Below are 24,680 nucleotides of genomic sequence, written 5' to 3'. Positions count from 1 at the left end.
TTAAGTAAAAGGATGTTAAAATTAATTTAACCTATTTCTTTTGCCTTTTTTAAAAAAAATATAGTTACTAGAAGATCTAAGATGACACAAGAAGGGCTGCATTATATTTTGATTGGACAGCCCTGCTCTCAGCAGGACAGAGTGCCATGTTCAGTTAGGGACATCTGCCATGGAAGGGGCATGGGGTGGCTGCTGAGATCTTCCTAGTTGGCTCTGGAAGGGTGCCTCATCCTGCCTGTGACTGTGAGTGCCTGACCAGGGGCCTGGTCCTGCTCTGTCTCACGACCTTGGAAACTCCAGGGCTTTAAGGCCAGTTCCTTAAAGGGTATGTGCGTGGGGGGGTACTGAACCTCCAGTGAGGACAGAGCCCGTTGCTGGCTGGCAAATGAGAGGCCACTCCTCTGACTGAGCCTGAGGAGAGGGTGAGGGGAGGAGAGGGTAGAGAGAGGAAAGGGAACAGCATACGTTCTACGTGGGCAAAGGCGCAGAAAGGTCCTCGGGGACAGCTGCCCGACTGCTGCATGTCGTTGCACTTGGTGGATTTATAGATCTGGAGGGCAGAGCAGAGGCACATCAGGCTGAGGCAGAGAGGGACAGGCAGGCATGGGTGCCTTCAAGATGGGAGGGTTAGCTTCGTAATCTCCTTTCTCGGCCCCAATCCATGCCACTTCCCTAACTCTCTCCCTACTGAGTTCTTATTTAAACTCCTGAAGCAGGTATGACCATCCCCATGCTAAGGACACCCCCCGCTTCTTGGGTCACAGGTTCAACCAGCCCTGCTTTGGCCCTCACAAAGGGATCTTCATGCTGCTTCTCCACTCAGGGTCTTGGCCAGGGCTGTGACCTGTGAATGTCTCTCTGGGCATTAAGGGAGCCAAGATCAGAGGCAGCATCCCTCAACCACCCTGGGTTAGGATCTACGTTTAACTTTCCACCTGGCTGTCTGCAACCCATACAAGGTGGCCTCTGTCCATAGGTCTATCTCCGGATGTTCCAGCCTCCATGAACCCATAGGCAGGGACAGCATGTGCCTCTATGTACCCTATACCAGATCCTGGCACACCGATGTGGCCCAAGGCTACACCATGGGGCCAGTGAGCTGGGTTGCTGGTACTGTAAGCTCTGATCTCAAACAAAACAGCTGGAAGGGGCTTTCTTATTAAAATTGATGTCATTGGATTCTAAACACCATGAGTGATACCAAGTCCAGAATGGCCAGGTAACTAAGCCCAGTCCATGCCCTCCTTGTCAGGAGGCCACGGGGTGAGAGGAAGAAACAAAATTGGGAGCAAGGGGGCTGCTCGGTGACTGTGGGCTCAAGACAAGGCAAGTTACCCAGTTAAGGTACAGGGCTCCTCAAGCACTGCCTAGGGAGGCCTGGATGGTATCAGTGTGAGTTCCACCCACATCTGCCCAGACCCTCTTTTCCTTTTTCCTGGTTTCCCAAAGAGGGTATGTTAAGCCACCCACAGCCATCAAAGGGCCTGGCCCCTACTCCAAGGCATACCTCCGGGTGGAACTGCTGCTCCGTGCGGGTGTGGCAGTACTGGCAGGCATCTCCATTGTCACACTTGCCGGGGTCTCCCCACTCATCCCCGTGTTTCACGTTTGGACATGGAGATGACCTGGTCCAATGAGATGGTGGGGTCAGAGGGATGTGAGAGAGGGAGACACTGGGATCTGGGGAATGCCAACTAGAGGCCTGTTAAAGGCTCCTCTCTGGTCTCCCTGCTTCACAGGGCTAGGCTCACAAAGACAAAAGAGGAGCTACAGAGTGAGAACTTTCCTGGGGCCAGAAGCCAGGCTCTGCTTCTCTGGAGGAGTATGGCTGTATCAGCAAAAATAACACTGTTTGGTCCCCTTCTGCCGGGTCCTCGTACCAAGTACTCTGCAGCCCCAGGAGAGCCAGGCTATAGCCAGAACCATACTTTCCAGACCATAGCTTAGCCCCAGCAGTCACCCCTCAGAATCAGAACTGGAGGAGCCTTAGAGATCGTCTGATCCAAGAACCTCATTTCATGGCAGAAGAGGATCCCAGCAGACTCCCCATCATTCAGTTGTCCTGACTATTCCCTCCCCTTGTACCTGGGCCCTTCAATCCTGTAATCCCTAGGGCTGGCCTCCCTGCCTCACCGGGAACATACTGGAAGCAGCCCCCGCCATGATCCCTTCCCTGCCACCCCTCCCTCCCATGGCTGGCCTGCTTGGGCCAAAGGACCTGTATTTGTGTTTCCGGGGGCTCCGCCGCCGGTCCTTGCTGTTGTGGTAGTAGGGACAGGCATAACCCTGGCGGCACAACCGCGGGGGCTTCTTGCACGGCTCCGTCTTATAGTTCCCCAGCACATAGGCAGTTTCTACACAGGGAGCCAGAGGCAGGGGTCAGGCAGATGTGGCAGAAGGGGAAGAAGCAGCCACGTGGGAAGGGGTCCAGGAGCTCAGGCCACCTCCTCATGTGCCAACGCCAAGACTGAGACCCAGGAGAGAGGTAAGAACCATCCCCTACTGGAGATACAGCTCACAGGGTAAAAAAGGGCAATCTCAGGAGGGTCAAGAACACATGTATATGTGTATGTAAATATTCCTAAGTACGTACATAGGAAAGTCCCCTGAAGAATTCGGGGAGCGCCTGGAGTGATGGGAATAGACAAGGTATATCTGGGGAAACTCCCCAGAAGTGCCCCCAAATGACCGGACTGTGGCTGGATAGAAGATGGGATGAAAGGGCGGTGGTGGGCCAAATCCTTAGGGCAACTATGGGCAAGAGAAGAGAGAGGACAGACATCTGGCAGGAGGAGGCATGGCCACTTGTGGGACCACCTTTACCTTGCCACCGAGGCTCCTCACTGAGGATTTTTTCTATCATGGCATGGCTCGCAGCCCCAGCAGTCTGGCCCTCTATGCTGCCCTCTACTGTGGTCTGGCCGTTCTGCAAGGCCTCCATGGCCTGGAGCTCTCTGGGAGGAAAGGAGAGCAGGGACGAGGCATGAGGGGAGAAGCAGAGTGCCAGCCCTGCACTCCATTCGTGGGACTCACCGGGTCAGCAGCCAGGCCCCCAGCTATCAGCCCAGCATGGCATCCAGCCCACCTGATGTCGTAGACAGGGGAGCGGAGGTCATGGGGCCCGTGGGCGAAAGCGCAGTGCAGGCCGTTTTTGGTGCAGTTGCCTTTTGAGTCTGTCTCGTGGATACAGATTCCAGTTTTGTAGTAGCGCAGGTGGTACCTGCGCTCAGTGTCCCCTGTGGTCCTGTGCAGGAATGGGCACCTGAAACATCGGGGGGTTCGGGGGGGGGGGAGGCTCACTCACCTTTGCCCCTATGGCCTGGGAAGTCAGGCCTCACCCTTCCCTACCCTCCCTGTCGCAGGCTCTCCCCAGGACCCAGGTGGCGCATGGAGAGTGGGTCGAGGAGGCCAGCAGCAAGGAGCTCTGCTAACATAACAGAGCCACCGTCCCACCATCTGGCAGGCGCTGTAGCCCTCAGGGCCCAGAATTCCCACTTCAGCCTGCTCAGCCCATCCTCTCAAAGGCTCCTCGGTCAGGGCCCTGAGCTGACTTGCATGAAGCTCCAGAGAGGGGCACACTCCTGGGGGACAGCAAGTGCTGGCTGGATCCGCAGAGGTCCACAGAGAAACGGCCTGCTCACAGCACGCGCACACCCTCTCCTGCCCCAGTGCTATATTAGACTGGGGCCTGAGAGGGGGAACAAGACTTGAACCTCTGGGAGAAGACGTGCAGGGGCGGTTCAGTGATTTGTACCCAGACCCCCAACAGTGCTTCCCGTTACTGCCTCTGCAAGGTTCAAACAAGCAGGATGAACAAGCGTTCCCTCTCAGTGATGTCCTCAGGTCTGCCTTTTCTACACTTCTGCTTGGCAGAAGAAAAGTCTGTATAGGGTTTCCAAAAAGCAGGTAAAGAAGAAGGGGCCTCCCCCAGAGGACGGCAGGGTCTGAGCCCAGGTCCAGGCCACAGGAAGGTGCGCCAGGATGCAGCCGTCTCCCCAGAAGCTGCCCAATGGCTGGCTTCTCAGACTTGCCTGGCCTATTCTGAGGGTATCTGACCCAGGAAATGTGAGACTCCTCTGAGGGCAGGCTGGGGAGGCGGAGGGCACTTACTCGTCGCCCTCCGGGCAGAGGCCCGTAGCCTCGTCGTACTTGGTGCAGTAGACGTCGGGGCTGTAGTTGAAGGTGCCGTCCCGACGGCGGATGGACCGGCGACGTCGCTGGTTCACGAAGTGCCAATGGAAGCAGGTGTAGGGCCGGTGCTGAGTGCATTTGTGTTGCACAAAGAGTGGACACTGCTCCGTGCGGAACTCCTTCAGGTACCTGCAGGGAGAGCCCCCACGCAGGGCGGGCCAGGAGCAGAGACTTAAGCCCCCTGCTTCCCAGCAATCAGTTAGCCACCAAGTCCTCTGAGGGCCCTACTCGGGGGTGCTAATTCCGTTAGGACACCAGCAGAGGCCCAGAGCTAAGGATGGACCTTAGTGTCCAGATCCCATCCAGAACCCAGGTCCCAAGGCAGCCTGAAGAGCAGGAATCACAGACCACAAGGGCCCTCAGCGGTCAGCCATCTGCCGTGGTCGCCAGCAGAGGGCTGAATCGACAGCTTAGTTCTCTGAGGTTTCCCAGACCGAACCACTGATCACAGGCAAAGGGCTGAAACAAGAACATGAGGAGCCTCTCCCAAACTTCCTGCAGGGTCTGCTGTGCCCAGGCCTGCCTGCCAACCCCTGGAGGTCTCACCTGTCCCAGGAGCGGTGCTGGGGCTCCAGGCTGGGGTCTGGAGAGGGTGATGCTTTGCAGCTGAAAGCCCAAGTCACAGAGGCTTCCCTCTAACCTACTGAATCAGGAAATTCCTGTCCTGCCTGCCTACTTTCCCTCAGAGACCCTTCCTAGCACCATACGGGTGTCTGGGAAGAAGCTCCTTTTTACAGAAGCATCTGAAGAGACCCCCCCGCCCCTGTCAGCCTTGCCTGCCCCCCATACGCTCATAATTGAGTACCTGCAGCAGCTAGTGCTGTTTACATCCTAACCTGGGGATTTCGGGACACTGTCCTTTGGACCTCCTCCTGACCTTTGTCCCTCTCCTCTGCTTTTCATGTAGTGGCCAAGACACCCCAACACATCACTGTCCCATGCACCACCCAGTGGAGGGCCCCAGACCCACTTACCCCCTTACAGAACATGCCATCCATCTGTGCTTTGCTCACTCTACGTATCCAGGTGAAGGGTTTCTTAGGCTTGGGGGAGCGGGGGAACGCGCCGGAGGCAGACAATGTGGTTCTCTTTACTCATTCCCTCAAGCCCTAACAATGCAGGCAATAAATGACTTGATAAGGGGCATTTGATGCCAGTGAGGAGATGGTTCCAGAAGGTATAGAAGATTGTGTGCAAAAGAGGGCATGGAGGGAACCACCACCTGACCTGAAGCAACTGTCCAGGCCTGGAGCAGCACCAGAAGCTAGAAGGGCTAGAAGGCAGGGACAAAGGGGAGAGGCTGCGGCTGTGTCTTTGGCTCATGCCAGGACACCTGAGGCCTTGCTGGTCTGGGCATATGGAAGGTGTAGGGACAGGCAGGTTGAGGGCTGAGATTTTCCTGCTGGGTTTACTTTAATGCTAATAAAATGTGCTAAAAAACCCAGTCAGCCTTGAGGTGTGAAATGTCCAGGTGTATATACTGGGTCAGGGGAGGCTGGAATTGGGTACTCTCTGAGGGACATAAACAAGGGCTTAAGGGACAGTAAACATTCTGAAAAGAGTCTGCTGTTCGTTTGGCACGTATCTAATGAGCATCCACTGGGTACAGGCATACTGGTAGGCAGTGGAGACACTAGTGAAGACCCAGGTCCTGGTCAGCCCATACTCTCATGGAGAGACATACAAGTAACAGGCAGAATCAATCAAGTGTGGAGAAGGTTATGAGGGAGGTTTGCTGAGGGTTCTTTGCTGGCCCAGAGCACGGGGTCCAGGCTGGGACAGAGGAAGGGAAATGGGGAGGTGCTGATGGATAAAGAATGTGGGCAGGGTGTTGTAGGCAAAGGGCTTAGTATGAGCTCAGAAAGAGTATGTCTGGGTCCAGGAGCTCCATGCATGTTTGTGGCATGTGAGTAGCTGGGACAACTGGAAAGGGAGAGGAGGAGAAGGTGTGGGAGGAGCCAAACTGCAGGCACATCATCTCTGGGCCCCGGGTACATTCTGAGACACCAAGCAGAAACCTGGAAGTCTCCGGAGGGCCTGATATTCTCCTGTCCCTTCTGACATTGGAACACAAGGTCTTTCTTCCTGCCTGGTTAGACAGAAAGCTGTACCTCATGCTGCACACATGTCCCAAACCCTGGCACTGAGTTGGGACACCCATCCTCCAAACGACTAGACTGATCTCCTCCTGGACAGCACATACTCTATCTGACTCTGGACCCACTAGGAGACTAACTCAGGAGGTAACAGATGGAAAATGGGAGAAGAGGAAGCAGAATGCAGGGCCAGGAGCAGAGAAGAATGAAGGTGGTTAGGAGTGTCAGATTAAACAAGACACCCACTTAAATTGCAATTTCAGAGAAACCAAATATTTCACAGGGCACAGTTATACTAAAAATGTATCCATTATCTGAAATTCCAATCTAACTAACATCCCGTATTTTTATTTGCTTAATCTGGCAACACTGAGTGGCCCCTGTCTGCTTCGTATCAGTGCCTAGTGAAAAACTAGGGAGGCAGCCAGCGGAAGAACTCTAAAGATGTGGTAACCCTGACCCTGGGCATAGTCTGTCCTCTTTGAGAAGAGAGTCCTGGTGAGACTGCTTGCTTGGGGCAGCCATGTCCACAGTGTCACACACAGATGCCAGGGATACCACAGAGGACAGATATGGAAGCAACAAATAACCTCACCTTAAGTCACAGGCCAGGGACTTGGTACCTCTCCCCTGTCCACAGCACTCATTATTCTTCAGAGAGCCCAAATTTAATTCTCACTTTTTTAAAAGCCTTCAGTTTCCCCCAGCAGCCCTGGATCAACACCAACTATTCAGCCTCACATTCCAAGCCCTATACCTCTGGCCCAATATTTTTTTTCCCAGCCGTTATTTCCCTTGATTACTCTCCATTTCAGCTGCTAAAACTGGAGTCCTTGGTGTCTTGCAAATAGATCTTTAACTTTCCTGCCTTTGTTCCTGTCCCCTTCCTTACCTGTAGAAATCTCTCAAGGCTGAATTCAATGGTAAGAAACCTGATGCCACCACCTCCATGACCCCCTCCTTGACTTCCACCTATCCTCCCCTTTCTGCCCGTTATCCCAGCTAAGTTTTGGCAACATTTTCTCTAGACATTTTTGTAGCCTTTATCCTGTACTGCATATTAATGATCTGTACATTTTTCTCTACTACTAGATTATAAAATCCTTGACAGCAAGTGAAAACGGAGTAGTTTGCTGAATGAATACAAGAAATGAAGTCACAGAAAGGGAAAGCCCACAAAACAATGGCAGCAGCTTTGTGATGCCACCAGCAAGCAGAGCATTGAGAGCTGAAAGCCTAATCCTATCCCCTTGTAAAAAGTACCACATGCAGGAAACCTGTAACTCAGCACACAGCGCAAAGTTTCCTGCAGAAAAGCCCCTCAGGAGAAGGGGCTGAGTGACCAATTTATGAAGGCAGAGAGCCCACTTTCAACCAACTACAATCAGAGAAGAGAAAATTTTAACCTTTTGCTAAAGTAATGGAACTGTATTATCTGCTACCTAGGAACTAGAACGTTTGGGCAGAACTTCCCACTCTCCCTCTCCCACTCTAATCCTGTGCCAACCGGCAATGCAGTACCCAGGAAGCAAGGAGAAAACCACTTAGAAATCACTTTTCTATTTTCATGGATTAAAATGAAACACATTTTCAGTGGAAATGCACAACTGTTGCTGTTAAGCTCCAGTCCATCTCTTCATCTTAAAGGTTTGAAAGTATAAATCTAAGAAACTAAGTTGACACTTTCTTTAATTCAACCAGTTCTCAAGAAGCCCAAGAAGTCCTAGGGTCTAACCAAGGAAGGAAAACACACCAACTACTCACTCCCCTCCATCCAAACTCTGGGGAGGGCACAAGGCCCACAAGACTCAATCCTTCACACTCCCACCTCTCAGGAAGACCTGCACTCAAGGGTAAAAGCAGTAACAGACTAGTTTCGGACTGCAAGACCTCAGTGAGCTACTACTGACAGAATGAGTCCAGAAACCACGCAGGCCTTGGGGAAGTAAGAGGTCTGAGAGAAAGTCATGCCTTCAGCCAGCAGAAGGGATGAACAAAGCTTGGAGGGACACATGACTGGTCAGAGCTTCACCTTCACTAAGCAGTGCCTTCCCGTTTCCCCCACTGGGAACTGAGTTTAAATAAAAGCTATCTTTCACTCCTTTTCAGGACATCAATTTTCCTAGTTATGGTTTATTTATAAATATAAAAAATTATGAAAGTCACATGCCCACTTACAAAAAATTGGGGAAATGGAGAAACGGGCAAAATTGCCCTTAATCCCATGAATAAAACTGTTAGCCTTTTGGTAATAAATTTTCTCAGTAGTTTTACAGATTTAATCATAATGTATTTACCATATTGTTAAACTGCTTTACCCAACAATCAATTCTTCTCTCTAAAAGCTTTTATTAAAAAAATTTTTTGCTTTTAATTATTTTTTAATGTCTATTCATCTTTGAGAGAGCATGAGTGGGAGAGGGGCAGAGAGCGAGGAAGGCAGAGGATCTGAAGTGGGCTCCATGCTGATAGCAGCAACCCTGATATGGGTTGAACTCACAAACCATGAGACCATGAACTGAGCTGAAGTCAGACGCTCAACTGACTGAGCCATCCAAGGCATCCCAATTTTTATTTTCTAAGAAGGCTCCACGCTCAGCACAGAGCCCAATGCAGGGCTTGAATTCATGACCCCGAGATCATGACCTGAGCTGAGATCAAGAGTTAGATGTTCAACCAACTGAGACATCCAGGCTCTAAAAACTTTTAAAATCAAATATGTGCGTCCACTTTTTTTAAAAAAATCAAATACTGGGACACATGGGTGGCTCATTCGGTTAAGCGTCTGACTTTGCCTCAGGTCATGATCTCGATTCATGAATTTGAGCCCCACATCAAGCTCTGTGCTGACAGCTCAGAGCCTGGAGCCTGCTTCAGATTCTGTGTCTCCCCCTCTCTATGCTGCTCCCCAGCCTGTGCTCGGTCTCTCCCAAATATAAACAAACATTAAAAACAAAAACAAAATCAAATACTTTCAAGAATTACTGGATTATTTTTATTTTCCAAAATTCTAAGTAACAGGCTATTGGAAATCTAAATTTAATCACTTGCTCCACTGATAAGTGTTAGCACATGAAGAATTAACAAGAAGTTCAGTTAAGTTATATCACTCCAAAGGAGGTGATAAATCAAGTGCTAAACTGCTACCAGTTCAATTTCCAACGAAACTTTAAATCCTACACCAAGTTTTCTTACTTAATAGATTTATCAATTTGGGTGTTTCACTCTCCAGGGGAAAAGTGTGAGAATAAACAACCTAAATACACAGAAAAGTATCAGAGGTGAAAGACAATATAAGTTTAGAGGCAATGGGGAGAAAGGAGCTGGTGTTCTAATCTAAATCTAGTTCCCCACTGCTTCTAGAACAGTGTGTTGCATGGTCTCTCTGACTCTACCTGCCTACCGCCACAACCTGCTCCCTTTCCCAACACCAGACTCTAGAGCAGGGTCAATAAATTTCTTCTGTAAAGGACCAGACAGTAAGGGTTTTAGATTCTGAAGGCCAAGAGGCCAAATTGGGAGTATTATACACTAACATAACAAGAAAGAAAACAAACTTCCACATTTTTTTATTGATGAAATTCAAAATATAATAACTGGCTACAATAGAGGTCTACTAATGAGATCAGATTTTGGAGGTGGGTGGAATATTTGTTAAGCATCCCTCTCATCAAATTGGTTGTAAATGTTCCTCTGCTAACGCAGATTCTGTAATAAGACTTTATATATTTCATCTTTGAAAATGTCTCTTCACATAGATAGGTTCTGCCAAATGCTGTTATCATTCCATGAGCGTTTTTTTCCCCCATAAGCATGATTTTAATTGAGCATATTCTTCTCTTAGAAGATATTTATAGTATTTTGGAGTCTTGATATTTGCCTTTTAATCGCTTCTGGATGAAGGTTTGGTGTAAACTCCTTAGTTACACAGGTAAATGGATTTTGAAATATGAAACTTCTGTTGCATTCACATCAAGCTGCCAAATCACCATGAGAACTGTAGTTTTTCGTTAGAAATCATCTCCACAGAAACTTTGTGTAGAAACGGAGATCTTGCCTTTGTTTCAACTTTTGACACCACACAGGAAGTATATAAAGTAGCCGGACTGGACTCAAACATGAGTTGTTGAAATGACTGTATTGCAATTTAAGGTTTGCAAATAACCTTTTGCCCTGTAATTTTAGGCTGAATTCATTAAGAAACCTTATCAAGTCCGCAGGAAAAGCCAATCTCCAAAGCTAGTCAGTGTTCAATGGTGGTTAAAAAGGATTCTTCTCATTCAGAAACATTTTGAGGTCAGCCCTGAACTCAAAATTATAAGAAAACTTCACCACTGCTAGGCCGTCAAACTATTGCGTGGTAGGGCGTCAGAATATTCAGCTTCTTTTTCTTAACAGAAATTCATGGAATTGATCATGGTGAAGTCTACAAGAGGGAGTGAAGTTCACTGCTGATTCTAATGGTTCAATAACACATGATAGATTCAAATATTTTTCTGCAAAGTACCTGCTGATGAATAATACAACGAATAACCACAGGCTTTAAACATAATTTCATAAGCTTTGCAAATCTGTCCAGTGAAATCTTTCTCTGCTCCACACATATTCTTACCATCATGAGTTGTAACAGATATTAGCAGATCATACTTCAGGTTGTCCTGAGTTTAACTTTTCTGAAAATATTCTCAGCGGTCACGGTTTTAAACAGACCATTCACTAATGGTAATTCTTCAGTCACTTCAAACGAGGGATTGACTCCACGCAGAAACCAGCTAAACAGGAACAGGAGGGTCTGTGGACTCATCAAGAGCCAAGGAGACCAAGTGGAATCACCTGCCTTGTTTCCTGACTGCTTACACTGCTCCCAAGGACTTCAGCACTTTGAGAAATTATTCTTGCCGAAAGGCTAACACTTTTAAATATGTTTGTTTTCTCTAGATACATTTCTTCAGCTGCTGCAATCAAACACAATTTAATTAGCTCAATATTGGTAAGTGGCTTTCCTTGGTTAGCTAATAAATAAGCCACTTGGGAAACTTACTTTAGTTGCAGCCTCATTTTAATTTTTGTGAAGAAATGCTGCTGTGATGAAACAGTCCCTTTAAAATTTCCTTTTTTAAAATGTTTGTTTATTTTTGAGCGAGAGAGGCAGAGAGTGAGCAGGGGAGGGGCAGAGAGAGAGAGAGAGAGACACAGAAGTCAAAGCAGGCTCCAGGATCCGAGCTGTCAGCACAGAGCCCGACATGGGGCTCAAACCCACGAACTATGAGATCATGACCTGAGCTGAAGGTGGACGCTTAACTGACTGAGCCACCCAGGTGCCTCAGTCCCTTAAAAATGTCTATTGTTTCTCGGCCTTTTGGTTAAGATCAAAATTTCTAACTTTTCTGACCATTGCCTTTCTATGAGTTGGGGCCATTTTAACAACTAGTCTGGTAATGTTGATCCTTTCTGCTGATCCTTTCAGCAGAGTTCTCTTTTTTTTTTCCTTTTTTTTTTTTTTTTAAAGTAATCTCTACACCCAACATGGGGCTTGAACTCACAACCTGGAGATCAAAGAGGTGCATGCTCCACTGATTCAGCCAGCCAGGCACCCCAGCACAGCTTTTATTAAAGACAGCTTTGCCACCTAGTTTGATAACAAAATAATTCACACTCCACTGGCACATGCCCTAAGGACACAACATTCAAAATCCATTTTTCCCTTCCTCTCTTGTTCTGACATGATCGGTAGGCACTGGTAATAAAGAATAAATAAAACAACTTGATATGCTGATACACCCAGTACTGGAAACACTGTCAAGTTATAACTGTGTCATCACAATTTGTAGTACATGGAACAGGAATGCCAAGCAAGAAGGGCACCACATACGGTCTCCGACACACTGCTGACCCCTGCAGTTACAGTGTAAGAGCCACCATAAACAAAATGTAAACCAATGAGGAGAGGGTTCCATTAAAGCTTTATGGACACTGAAATTTCGATTTCATACACTTTTCATGTGTCATGAAATATTCTTTTTCAACCATTAAAAATGTAAAACACATTCTTAGCTCCCAGACCATACAAAGGCAGGTGGCAGGCTGAATTTGGCAAACGAGCCGTAGTTTGCCAACCTGTGCTCTGAGGAGCCGCCATTCCCCAATACACCATAACCCTCCCCTCCCATCTCTATACTGCTGTCATCTTGCTCCTGGTGTCTGGATCACCTTGGCTTCTACTCCACATGAGGGTTCCTGCCCCTGCCCACAGGTGTTAATCACCTTCCTTCCATATTTCCACTGCAAAGCATGAATACAGCCCATATATAGCCCCCACCATAGTTATGTGTAGCCACGTCTGTTCATCTCTGCACCTCTGCAGACTGGCTCATAGCAGGCGTTCCAGATAGGTCTGTCCAAGAAAAAGCCAAGCTGTAAAGCATCACAAATGGTACAAGCCTGGACCATAGCAGCTATACACTAACCCAACAAAACCGAGAAGCATTTCCAATCTCTGATTTACGTGCGTCTCCTGGCAATTAAAGAACCAGTAACTTCTCTAGCTACCTTCCCCACCATGTCTGTACAGTCTTGTTCCTCACCCTAAATACTGAGTTTTAATTTTTTTTTTTTTTTCCATCTTTGGAAAGGGTTCCAGGCAGAGAGGGAGACACAGAATCCAAAGCAGGCTTCAGGCTCTGGGCCATCAGCACAGAGCCCAACGCGGGGCTCAAACCCACAAACTGTGAGATCATGACCTGAGCCAAAGTCCAACCGACTGAGCCCCCCAGGCGCCCCTAAACACTGATTTTGAGATCAGCCTCATCTGCAGACTAGAAAAGCAACCAGCGGGATGGCCTGCCCTGTAATTCCTAGGAATGTGTGGAGATCACTAGAGATGCATTAAACCCTTTGTTTCCTCCCCAGACTAAGGGATAGTATGATGACCATTTGGCAATAACTGGATACTTAACTAAAGATTTATTAAGAAAAATAATAGAAGTAGGTCACCAGACTTTAACAGGGGGAAAAAAAACTAAAAGGAAAAATACATCCTGTATTATTGATTTTTAAGGGTTACCTGGACTCTTCTTTATTGAATTGTGATTACTTTTAGAATCAAAATAAAAAAAAAATGCTGTTGGAAATGAAACCCACAATAGTGATGACAACTTGACAGAGAATCTATCCTGACCTAAAATTAAATGAAAGATGCTGCTAATAAGCCAAAAGAGCTCCAGGGGCGGCTGGGTGGCTCAGTCGGTTAAGCCTCTGACTTTGGCCCAGGTCATGATCTCACGGTTAGTAGGTTTGAGCCCCACGTCAGGCTCTGTGCTGGCAGCTAGCTCAGAGCCTGGAGCCTGCTTCTGATTCTGTGTCTCCCTCTCTCTGACCCTCCCCTGCTCATGCTGTCTCTCTTTCTCTCTCTCAGAAATAAATAAAACATTAAAAAAAAAAAAAAAAGAGTTCCTTTAAGTTAAAAGTGAACTGTGGTAAATATTTTTGCAAAGTAAATCACTATTTGAATGTCATCCAGTTTATGATGTGCAGAACCTGATTTGGAAACACATGCAAAGTGGTTAGATTTGAGTAAAATGGCAAATAAGATAGTGACGGCCTCTGGAGAAGCAATAGAGGAGATGGTGTGGCAAAACCAGATTTGCTAAAGACTGGATGAATCTCAATATGCACAGTGAATAACAATATGTGAGCCAAAAAATAGGGGCAACAAACAGAAGACTGAGCCAACAGAAGAAACTCCAGATACCCTCACTTACATCCCCAACCTGGAGGGCCATGAGGAAGCACCTGGTCATGGAGAGCCCACTACTCTCCTGACCAGTCAGATCACTGTTCATAAGCCTCAAATGGGAAATGTGATATGCCCACATTTCTAATAAGCCACAGATATTCATCTTTATTACAGCTAGTCTCCTAAACATGGAATTTCATCTTTTTCAAGCACTGTATAAGCTTTACCATAGAAATAGAAGCTTAAAAAGAAAAAAAGAGAGAGAGAGACAGAGAGAGACTATCGGAGGACAGGACCATTTTGCAAGTAAGCTCTACGCCCAATGTAGGTCTCAAACTCAGAACCCTGAGATCAAGAGTCACATGCTCTACTGACTGTGCCAGCCAGGCACCCCATTCTTCAATATTCTTTACTGAAATCTAACCACAAAGTGACAGGATTCTGCAACTAACAAAGCAAAGAGAAAACAAAAAATCCCGTCACTGTCAAACAGTACACTGCAAAGCCTCAAATGATACTTATCTGTAATCTCGTTTCCATATTAACCCTACCCATACATGACTCCTAAAAAATATTTATAGAGATCACAGACCATGGCTTATCAGAATTCTTCATTTTTTAAGTTTGAGAATAAATACTTAACTCCAAGTAGAATACTTTAAGAGTTGATAGGCAGATTAAGAATCCTAAACTACTATCCAAAAATGTATATACACACAATCATATATGTGCGTGTATGTGTATATATATACACACATATATATATATACACATATACACACACAAAAAATCTTTGCTAATTTTTGAAGAGCTTAAGATAAATTACTAGAGGGGCACACCTGGGAGACCAACTTCAGCTCAGGTCATGAACTCATATCATAGTTTGTGGGTTCAAGCCCCGCGTCGGGCTCTATGCTGACAGCTCAGAGCCTGGATCCTGCTTCGGATTCTGTGTCTCCCTCTCTCTCTGATCCTCCCCTGCTCTCACTGTGTCTCTCAAAAATAAATAAACATTAAAAAAAATTTTTTTAAAAGATAAATTACTAGTAGTTCTAGATTGAGTGTTTATAAGGATAAACAGATTCTGTTCTGACACCAAACATAACCCAGAAACCATACAAACCATGTAACAAGAACCACAGCAGTGGGAGCTGCCCAGAAAATGGCTTTTTAAAAAACAAGACCAAATAAAGTTAAAACTTGGTTGGCAAATATTTGGACAATTCTGAAAAAGCACTATCCAGCTATAGAGATTTGGTGTCCAAGTCTGAAATGATCCTGGTTTAAAACATTATTCAGGCAAATAAAGTAAATGTTTATTGAATTTGAGTGTATCTGAACTTTTAAGGTAGGCTTTTTATTCTATACCTGGTTTTTAGCCAGAGTAGATATAGTAGGACCTTAGAGCCAGTATGAACCTCCTAGATACAACAGAACTGTCCTAACATACAGATACACAGGAACCCACCCACAGTACATGGGCTACAGGCACGGAAGCAAGCAAAGGCTTTGAAGTGGGGGAACCATTCACAGGTAAATAGCTGCAGCCCATTCTTCACTGGGAAAGGCATGACATCGGTGAGCCATCCTGGTCCCAAGAACTAAACAAGAACCAAGAATGATATGTTAGCGTGCAACTAGTCCTACATGCTCCTGCTTCCTTTTACAAAAGGCCCCTTGGCCGAAACATTTCGGAACTGGTAAAAAACTGAGAAGAGTTCATGGAAGGTTCACTCAGATCACTGATTTCGTAGAATGTATGTGAGGAGAACTGAGAACCCTGGATCATTCTTCCCTAAGTTAGAGAACACTGTGACTTGATTCAAAGTTTTCCTGTACACAGCCGGCCTAAAAAAACCTCCAATTTGATGAATGTTCTAGTATAAATGTTTGAATTGATGTGTTATTCTGTACACTTCTGTGAAACAAAGTCTTTGGCCCTGTAAGAGCACATCTGTTTACTTTAAAACACAAATCCATCAGGTAAAATACAGGTAGCCTGACGAAGGCTACACAAAGAATGGCAATTAAAGTAAAATTTGAGGGGCATCTTAGTGGCTCAGTCGGTTGAGCATCTGACTTCGGCTCAGGTCATGATCTCACAGTTCGTGGGTTCGAGCCCCGCGTCAGGCTCTGTGCTGAACGCTTGCTCAGAGCCTGGAGGTTGGAGCCTGTTTAGGGTTCTGTCTCTCCTTCTCTCTCTGCCCCTCCCCCACTCACGCTCTGTCTTACTGTCTCTCAAAAATAAATAAATGTAAAAAAAAAATTGTTTTAAATAAAGTAAAATCTGAATGGATATGGAGGACAGGAATATACTCTGAAGACAACAATGACCCACATGTGACCTAGGAACTGAAAAATCTACTTTAAAAAAAATTTTTTTTAATGTTTATTTTCGAGAGAGAGACAGAGCTTGAGCAAGGGAGAAGCAGACAGAAAGGGTGACACAGAATGCGAAGCAGGCTCCAGGCTCTGAGCTGTCAGCACAGAACCTGCTGTAGGGCTCAAACTTACAAACTGTGAGATCATGACGAGAGTCAAAGTTGGACACTTAACTGACTGAGCCACCCAGCTGCTCTCTGAAGAATCTACTTCACTGCAGATGTAGCTAAAGAAGGCATTTGGTTAAGGCTATTGAAGGAGGTAGCAAGGAAACTGAAAGCAGTAACTTGGCCTTGTTCAAATATTGATAAGAATGGTACATATACTGTGCTAAATGCCATGCACTATTTTAAGCACTTTACATGTATTAACTCAGACCTCATTAACTCCAGCTGGCAGGTACCACTGGTATCCTCAGGAAACTGACATACAAAGAGGAACTCCCTTGCCCAAGGTCCCATGGCTAGTAACTGGCAGAGCTGACCTTCAACCTCAGTCTTGCCCTGGAGTCAGTACTCTTTTTTTTTTTTAACTGTTTATTATTTTTTTAAAATAGTTTATTGTTAAGTTGGTTTCCATATAACTCCCAGTGCTCATCCCCACAAGTGCCCTCCTCCATGCCCATCACCCCCCTTCCCCTCACCCCCCTGGAGTCAGTACTCTTAAACACCATACTGGTAACTATGTTTTTCTTACTTGAGCTAAAAGAAAAAGCAAGACTAACAGCAAACACGCGTAAATGGACTCTCCAGAATCCGTTCAAAATATATTAGGGAGATTTTGACAGGTCGTGATTACAATAACCACAAAATAAGTCACTAAAAATCAAAATCGGGGCACCTGGGTGATTCAATCAGTTACATGTCCATCTTCAGCTCAGGTCATGATCCCACAGTAGTGGGTTTGAGTCCTGTGTCTATCCTGACAGCTCAGAGCTTGGAGCCTGCTCTGGGTTCTGTGTCTCCCTCTCTCTCTGCCTCTCCCCCCCCCGCCTGCACTCTGTCTCTCTGTTTCTCAAAAATAAGCACTGAAAAAAATTTATATAAAAATAAAAAAACAAAAATGTTAACTTTAACATGCTCTAGTAGATATTTAATATTTATTTTATGTCTTCATTATGAAGTGCCTTTTTAATTTTTTTAAAGTTTATTTATTGGGGTGCCTGGGTGACTCAATCAGTTAAGCATCCAACTTGAGTTCAAGTCATGATCTCGCAGTTTGTCGGTTCAAGCCTCACATCTGGTTCTCTGACAACTCAGCCTGGAACCTGCTTGGGATTCTGTTTCTCCTTCTCTGCCCTTCCCCTACTCACACTCTGCCTCTCAAAAAAATAAACATTAAAAAAATATTTTTAAATAATAAAATCTTATTTATATTTCGAGAGAGAGAGGGTGCACACAAGTGGGGGAGGGGCAGAGAGTGGGGGATATAGAAGGAATCCCAAGTAGGCTCCACACCAACAGCACAGAGCCCAATGGGGGGCTCAAATCCATGAACTGTGAGATCATGACCTGAGCTAAAGTTGGATGCTAAACCAACTGAGACATCCAGGTGCCCCCATTATAAAGTACTCTTAGTTCAATAATAAAATTTAAGCTTTGGATTCTTTTTAGATAAGAAAATACAGGTATGGTTTTCTAATTTATGTCATATTTGAAAAGACTGATTTGCACAAATCCTAATATGGCAAGCTACCAAATACCTGGTACCTCTAAGCAGTGAAAGTTACATCAAAAAGAAATAGTAATGTTCTTACCAGAATAAAAAAAAACTTACCTACAGAAACTACTATTTAAAACTTTTAAGTCATAAAACACAAGGCCAAAAGTTTTTATCACCTCTTCTTTCTTAAGTGTAACTACCTCTCCTCAATGGGGGTAGTTTTGGGAGCAGGCCAAAATTTCAGAGGAAGGTGGGAACATGGGCCTTTTTCCTCCTCATCAGAAGTCATTTTGTTAGGACTTAGGGTGGCCATACAATGTTTCAAATACTAGGAGGAAACAAATGGGTTGACTTAACACAAAAAGCGAACAGTGATATAAAGATTAAGGAAAGGGAAGAAACATTTCAATAAGCTCAGATAGGACATGATGATACTGTCACAGGCCTGAGTATCTTCTTTATCTCCTAAATAAATTGAGCCCCCAACAGGAAAAAGGTCACCTCACAGAGAACGCTATGAGATTTTTAAGTCGCTAGACTCCTTTCCATCTTCTCCTCCTCATCAGCTCTTGATACTGCTGTCAAATTCTACACACTGGCAAAGAAAAAAGGGATGAAAGTTGAGGGATTGTATAGAGAAATAATAAAAATTTGAGATTATTTGAACTAAAATATTACAGCTATTGATATAATTTAAAATGCCAAAAATACATGGCCTGTCCTTAAAGAAAGGTCTATGAGAACATTCAACCAACCATAAACTACCTGGGAATGGAATTCATTCCTTTTCAGAAGAGCAACCTCTTCTACCCGCCACCCACACCAGGAAGCACAGTTCATTTTTACAAAGACACTGGGGAAAACATGCTTGCTCCTTATAATGGCTGTCAATTCAGAGTCAATTTGAAGTACAACTGCCAACAACTAGGAGTCTCAAACTTGCTGAGTATTCGCTTCTCCACAAACTTAGACCATGGGGGTATTCACCTAGAATGGATACACAGGGACTAAGCCATTGAGAAGGCTGGAAAAAGGGCACCAAGGAGCTTTTCACGAACTGCAGGCTTTCCCATACCAAATGATGCTGGCAAGCCCTGATAGGCCATATGAGCCTAATAGATTCTTAAGCCTTGATTTGTCTTTAACCTTTTTTAAAAAATTGAGATATAATTTACACAACAAAAAAATTCACCATTTTAAAGTGTATGTCTCAGCAAATTTTAGTATATTCACCATAATGCAGAACTACCCCCACTATCTAATTCCAGAACATTTCTATCACCCCCAAAATAACCCCCATACCTATCATCGTATGCACTGAATTTACCCAACTTTCTCCGCAGATATTTCTGTGGCCCATGCAGGTAATTTAAGATGGCTGGCTGGGGTGAATCTACACAGTATCTATGTGATAAGAAAACAAAAAGACTACTGAACCCAAATTCTTGGCATTTTTAGCAATTAGACTAACGTAATTTTTATATATTGTCTAAGAACGGCAGAGAAACTTACATTCAACATCCATCTTCACATAACACATTAGTGTGCCCCAAATTCATCCAAGATGTTAAAAGAAGGGAAGACAATCTACTAGGATTAGCCATAACTGTCCATAGCTGCAATTTCAAAATATAGAAGATGCAAATGTGGGAAAACCTCCTTTAGTATCAAGCATAGCTAGATCAAAACAAAACAAAACAACAACAACAAAACGGAAAAACTTAATCATTAAGTAAATACTGCCCCATTTGGGAAAATAATCCCTACACCAGTCCAGTATTTAAAATAATGTAGCTTTAAATGCAACCTTACTTTTTATCATTCCTGTGACCTAGAGCCTCTCCTAATGAGAAAAATAACCTTTAGGCAAAAGTCTGGCAAGAAAGCCTGCAGATGTGTGGTGCTCAGGTGCTGCAGGTTCTTATTACCTAAGTGAGCTCATGGCTTCTAAGACACACAGGAAGGAGACCTCACCTTCAGGCATCAGGGTGTTGAAAGCGGGAGGAAGTAGGTCCACGAGGGTGTCTTGCTTTTGTGCACTTATCTGGGGTGCTATTTCCAGAGAAGGAGCTCCTTTATAGAGTGTGCCCAAGATGGATTTCTCTAAGTTGCTCTCAGAGTTGTCCAGCTGCCCTCACCAATAAGTCAGTCTTTGTAGGTTGATAGAAACCACCAGTCAAAGCAGATGCAAATGGATTGTGGGGAAGCCTTCTTTAGTATCTAACATAGCTGGATTAAAACAAAAAAACTTAACCATTAAGCAAATCTTCACTTTAATCATTACTTTAGATCATAGCAAATATCAGCTAGGTGCTATGCTTGACTCTACCCTTAGCATGGGCACTTAATTCTTAATGGGGATATCGTGGGCTCGATTGATGGCCATAACGAGCTCTTAAGTTTTGTCCTGTAAGAAATTACTTCTACTTGAATAGCAAGTAAACAAGATACAGAAATATTTATTGGTAATGTAACTCATGCTTGCTGAGGTTGCTTAGCAACCCTTCCAGTGATTTCTGTTGCACAACAAGTTGTACTCTAGTAATGTATTCACAATTTTATTGCAATTTGCAATTATGATTTAAATACATTTTCATTTCCTGGGTTTTCCAAAACACAGTCAGATGCAATCAAGTGAAGTCACGACATTTACACATGTATAAAGTAACAAATTTGCCTCAAAATAGTTATCTATGGAAATACTGCTACCTTATCTGTTTAAAGATGCCCAGGGAACAGTCCTAAGTTAAAATGACACTTGGCTTGATGAGGTCATAAAGCATTTCTCTTCTGTCTACCTAGAAGAAATTACCCAGTGGCCAGAATCTCCAAGAAACCTTCACACTGAACTAGAATTTCATTTTCCTTTATCCCAAAGGTATTAAGAAGCCTGAGAATCCACTGCAGGAGAAGGAATCCAAAAATGATATAATGTCTTTAAGGCTTACATCCCCTTATAGGGACAGAATACTGAGTCAGAAACCTGGTTATTTTGGAAGGCAGGTTTTTTGGTGACCTTTCAACTACACACTCTTCTTTTCTATTCCCAACTATAATAACTTAATAATTTAATAATTGTTATACAGTAAAAAGTCCAAAGTTAGCTGAACTGTAGATGCATTTTGGAATTGAATTGCTCTAAAATTTCCCATTCTTAAATAGGCTTTTATAAAATTCTTCTAATACAATATACAAGATAGACTTGTTCTGAAAACAGCTGGATTAAATTCAGTCTTTGTCAAATAAAAGACAAATTACCTAGCAAGATGTCAGGTGGTTCTTCTTTGGAAGAGGACTAATACGTGCACATTATCCTTTTACTGCATGCTTAGCAAATGCTTGAAGCTGTACAAGAGAGTTAACTAATATAGGCATTTTCTAAAGGGTGGGATTCCTCAAGTCTAGCACAAGTGCCTACTATACCAATTTGCTGAAAGGATTATTTCAAAGTTTTCCTTAAAGCAAGATTATTCACAAGTTTAGAAGGAAAAACAACAAAATAATTATTCTTCAAACTATGTCACAAAGACAGTTGAAACTCTAGGACTTTGTAGGGCAAGAACAAGCCTACAGAAAGGCAATATTTGTTTCTGGTGAATTCAACGGTGTTTGCCAAGACTGTCTACCATTATAATGAGTGGCACTCAATCCCTAAAAATTTTTAAAGTTTATGTATTTTTAAGCAATCTCCACACCCAATGTGGGGCTTGAACTCAAGACCTTGAGATCAAGAGTCACATGCTCTTCTGACTGAGCTGGCCAGGTATTCCAAGTGGCACCCAATTTTAACACAAATTTCTTCCAGATTATTGCATATCACATAATCTCAAATAATAGGTTTAATTTACATCCCAGTAAGTTTTAAAAAGTAAAAAAAAAAAATTAACAGGTAAAAAGAAATACATTTAAAGAACAAAGGGTTTATATCTGTATCCCACAAATGGGTCATGCAATATATAAGGCCATATTCAGATTGGTATAAATTCAGGAAACTCATGCTTACGAGGAAGAATTTTTAAAAACGCTGGCCAGCTCAAATTTTCAAAGCAAATATTAAAATAAAAATTTTCTTATATTCTAACCCCCGGGGATAATAAATGGGTTCACCTTAAAAAATAAAAAAAAATCAGTGCTATTAAGTGTACAGGCGTCAAGCTCCCTGCTCCTCAGAACCAGCATGACAACGGAATGAAGTTTTCCAAATCATCACAGCTTCTGAACGCCCATAAATCTCCCAAGGAAGACAACGGAGGTCTACCTCGGATTCTTGGTGATGAAAACATAAACATACACGCAAACGAACAGTCAACGTGAAATAAAAGATGGGAACACCTACAACCTCCGAGCCACCCAATCGGACTTGGGCGTTTGTTTCATCTACTTCGGTTGATTACTTAGCCACCTCAAAAGCCAAGACCGGGGATTCCTCTGCGCTTGCCCGACAAGGAATGCAAAGACAGATTTTAAACAAATGAGCGTCTATCGGACAAGAACTCAGGTGTTAACGTTTCCACAGATGTTACCTTGTTTCATCTGTCGACTCAAAATAAGAAAGCCCTTCTCATATGGATTCCCTAGTATAGACAGTGACAACATACAGAGGTTGCTGCGGCGTTACACAAGATATTATACGTATTTTACTGAAAAATATGATCCGGGCAACCACAGATTATAAAGACGCTCCAGTTTATGTGAAACCCGCAGATTCTCAAGTCAAAACCATACTGCTGCCTGACCACACCACTCAACCTGATAAGTATTCTCCGAGGTAGGATCGGGTCACCAGAACCAATGGAAAGATGGCCGGAAGAACTCCAGTGAGAAAGGAGCAGCAAAAGCAATGGCCACAAGAGAAAAGTAACAGTTAACGTGGGTCGGACTGCAGCCAAGAAAAAGCTTCCACTTCTTTCAACCAATAGCAGAGAGTATCACGAAGAAACCAATACGCTTCCTAAATCCGAGGTCCCCCAATCCCAGAACACTTTCCCAATGGGGCTTACTTCTGTGAGTGACAAACGGGAGCTCCTCCTGTCTAGTTTTAATTCTTTCTACTCCAATGGGGGCTTCTGCGCTCGGCTCACCAGGCGGCGTTACTGTGTGGCTCTTAAGGGGTTTTCGGGCCCCCAGGTTCCAAATCGCCAGCCAGCCTCAGGCCCACCTGGGGATCCTGCTAAACGGCCTCAGCACCTGGGAGCACAGGCGGACGGGAGGCAAAGCGCACCGGGGAAATCGGAAACCAACATTTTGCGGATCGGGAAGACCCGCCTCTGTACCCCTTTCTCCCGAGGCAGCTAGCGCTAGGGGGTCGTTGAACGTGCCTTGAAAAGGACATAAAAAGGAGACGGGGACCTCCGCTCAGACACCAGCGGGTTCCCGGGGGGGGGGGGTTCCATCTCGCTGGACTCCTGCGGTGGGAGCGCGGGGGCTGAGGACACGCTCCGACCCCCGTGGGCCCCCGTGGCCCCGGACTCGGGCCGGATCGGCTGTCCCCGCGAGTTCCAGCAAAGAAGGGCTTTCGTACACGACACACGGGCTTCGGGGACACAAAAGGCCTCCCGGGCAGAGCGCGCGGGGCGCCTGACAGGACCTCGGGCAGACCGTCATGCACCGCGGCCCTCGGGCTGGCCCCCAGGGCACGCGTCCTGGCCCCGTCCCGGGCTTCTTATAGCCCCACGAGTGCCTGAGACTGTGGTTTTACGGTCTAAGGAACAGTTAGGCCTCAAAGGCCTGGCCTAAGACGTGTGCTCTCCGCAGCCCGCGCTCCCGCCTTCCCCACTCGGCGGCGCGGACCGAGCTTCCCGCCCCACGGCCCGACCAGGGGTTGGTGGCAGTTAGAGGCGGTTGGGACCGGCCCCAGCAGGTTGGAACCGGTCTGGGCCGGGCCGGAGGAGGAAGGGGGGAGGGAGAGGCCGCCTCGCGCTCTCCCTGCGCGCGTGACTCACGCTGGCCGCTGACGTCAGGCGTGCGCGCGCGGCGGGGGGGGCTCTACGTACGTGTAGTGCTGCGGTTTCTCGGGCTGTGCCTGCAGCACCTGAGCGGTAGCGGCCGGGGGCGCCGAGGAAGCTGCGGAGCCGCCGGGCCCGGGGCCCTTCGACATGGTCCTGTCTTCCTGCCTCTTCGCCGCTCCCCTTTTATTATTCAGTCTGCGCGGTCCGCGCCGAGGCCCTAGTGCGCCTGCGCCGCGCCACGAGAACGTGAAGACCCCCCGCACGGCAGCAAGGGTTGCTGGGAGTTGTGGTCTTCGGTTTGGCTGGAATTTTACCGTCGGCAGAGGGTTGCTGCCAAAGGAATGGACCACAATACCCAGGGATCTTTGCAGACGGTGTCCCGGATGCTGAGGGCCCGCCACGACTTGTGGGGATTGCAGTCCCGTCCCGTTTCTCCTTTTTACCAGTGCGTTTCCAGGTTCGCAGGCGAGATTTCCTTGAAATTGGAGCCCCTGAAGGAGAAGGAGCTCAGAGCTAGAGAGGCCCTACCGACTTCTGTAAAACAGTCCAAGTATAATTTCATCGCCCACAGTGTAAGAACTACTCGCCACCGGATTTAGTAGGGCTTGGTCTCAGTTCTGATGCCAGTCCCAGCAGTGCTTTAAAGAACTTGTCCGTTTTTAGCTC

General features: G+C 45.8%; 1 protein-coding gene and 1 long non-coding RNA gene across 6 annotated transcripts in view; both read right to left on the bottom strand.

Annotated features, from left to right (window-relative positions):
- Nucleotides 1-24,208, bottom strand: part of UNK (unk zinc finger) — a 33,724-nt gene extending 9,516 nt beyond the window's left edge. For 2 of the 4 annotated variants that reach the window (XM_039226610.1, XM_039226613.1), the window contains exons 1-7: nucleotides 24,060-24,208; nucleotides 4,111-4,320; nucleotides 3,086-3,262; nucleotides 2,824-2,954; nucleotides 2,219-2,354; nucleotides 1,508-1,625; nucleotides 466-550 (exon numbers count right to left, since the gene is read on the bottom strand). In XM_039226610.1, coding sequence (XP_039082541.1) covers nucleotides 466-550; nucleotides 1,508-1,625; nucleotides 2,219-2,354; nucleotides 2,824-2,954; nucleotides 3,086-3,262; nucleotides 4,111-4,320; nucleotides 24,060-24,163 — 961 coding nt within the window. In that variant the 5' untranslated portion in view covers nucleotides 24,164-24,208. Of the gene's footprint in view, nucleotides 1-465; nucleotides 551-1,507; nucleotides 1,626-2,218; nucleotides 2,355-2,823; nucleotides 2,955-3,085; nucleotides 3,263-4,110; nucleotides 4,321-5,165; nucleotides 8,536-24,059 lie in introns of those variants that run through there. The other 2 variants (XM_039226611.1, XM_039226612.1) reach the window with 2 other exon arrangements.
- Nucleotides 17,977-23,886, bottom strand: LOC120228295. Of its 2 annotated transcripts, none has more exons than XR_005527452.1 (5): nucleotides 23,067-23,886; nucleotides 20,041-20,295; nucleotides 19,579-19,682; nucleotides 19,369-19,470; nucleotides 17,977-18,661 (listed from the first exon to the last, which is right to left on the bottom strand). It is a non-coding gene; the product is annotated as an uncharacterized LOC120228295 (long non-coding RNA). The 2 variants fall into 2 exon arrangements; XR_005527451.1 differs by lacking the exon at nucleotides 23,067-23,886 and adding an exon at nucleotides 21,325-21,592.
- Nucleotides 24,209-24,680: the final 472 nt, after the last annotated feature.

The sequence above is a fragment of the Hyaena hyaena genome, unplaced genomic scaffold, assembly GCF_003009895.1.
Source record: "Hyaena hyaena isolate Hyena2069 unplaced genomic scaffold, ASM300989v1 scaffold_21, whole genome shotgun sequence".
Classification (NCBI taxonomy): Eukaryota; Metazoa; Chordata; class Mammalia; order Carnivora; family Hyaenidae; genus Hyaena; species Hyaena hyaena.
This window is presented reverse-complemented; position numbering and strand designations above follow the sequence as displayed.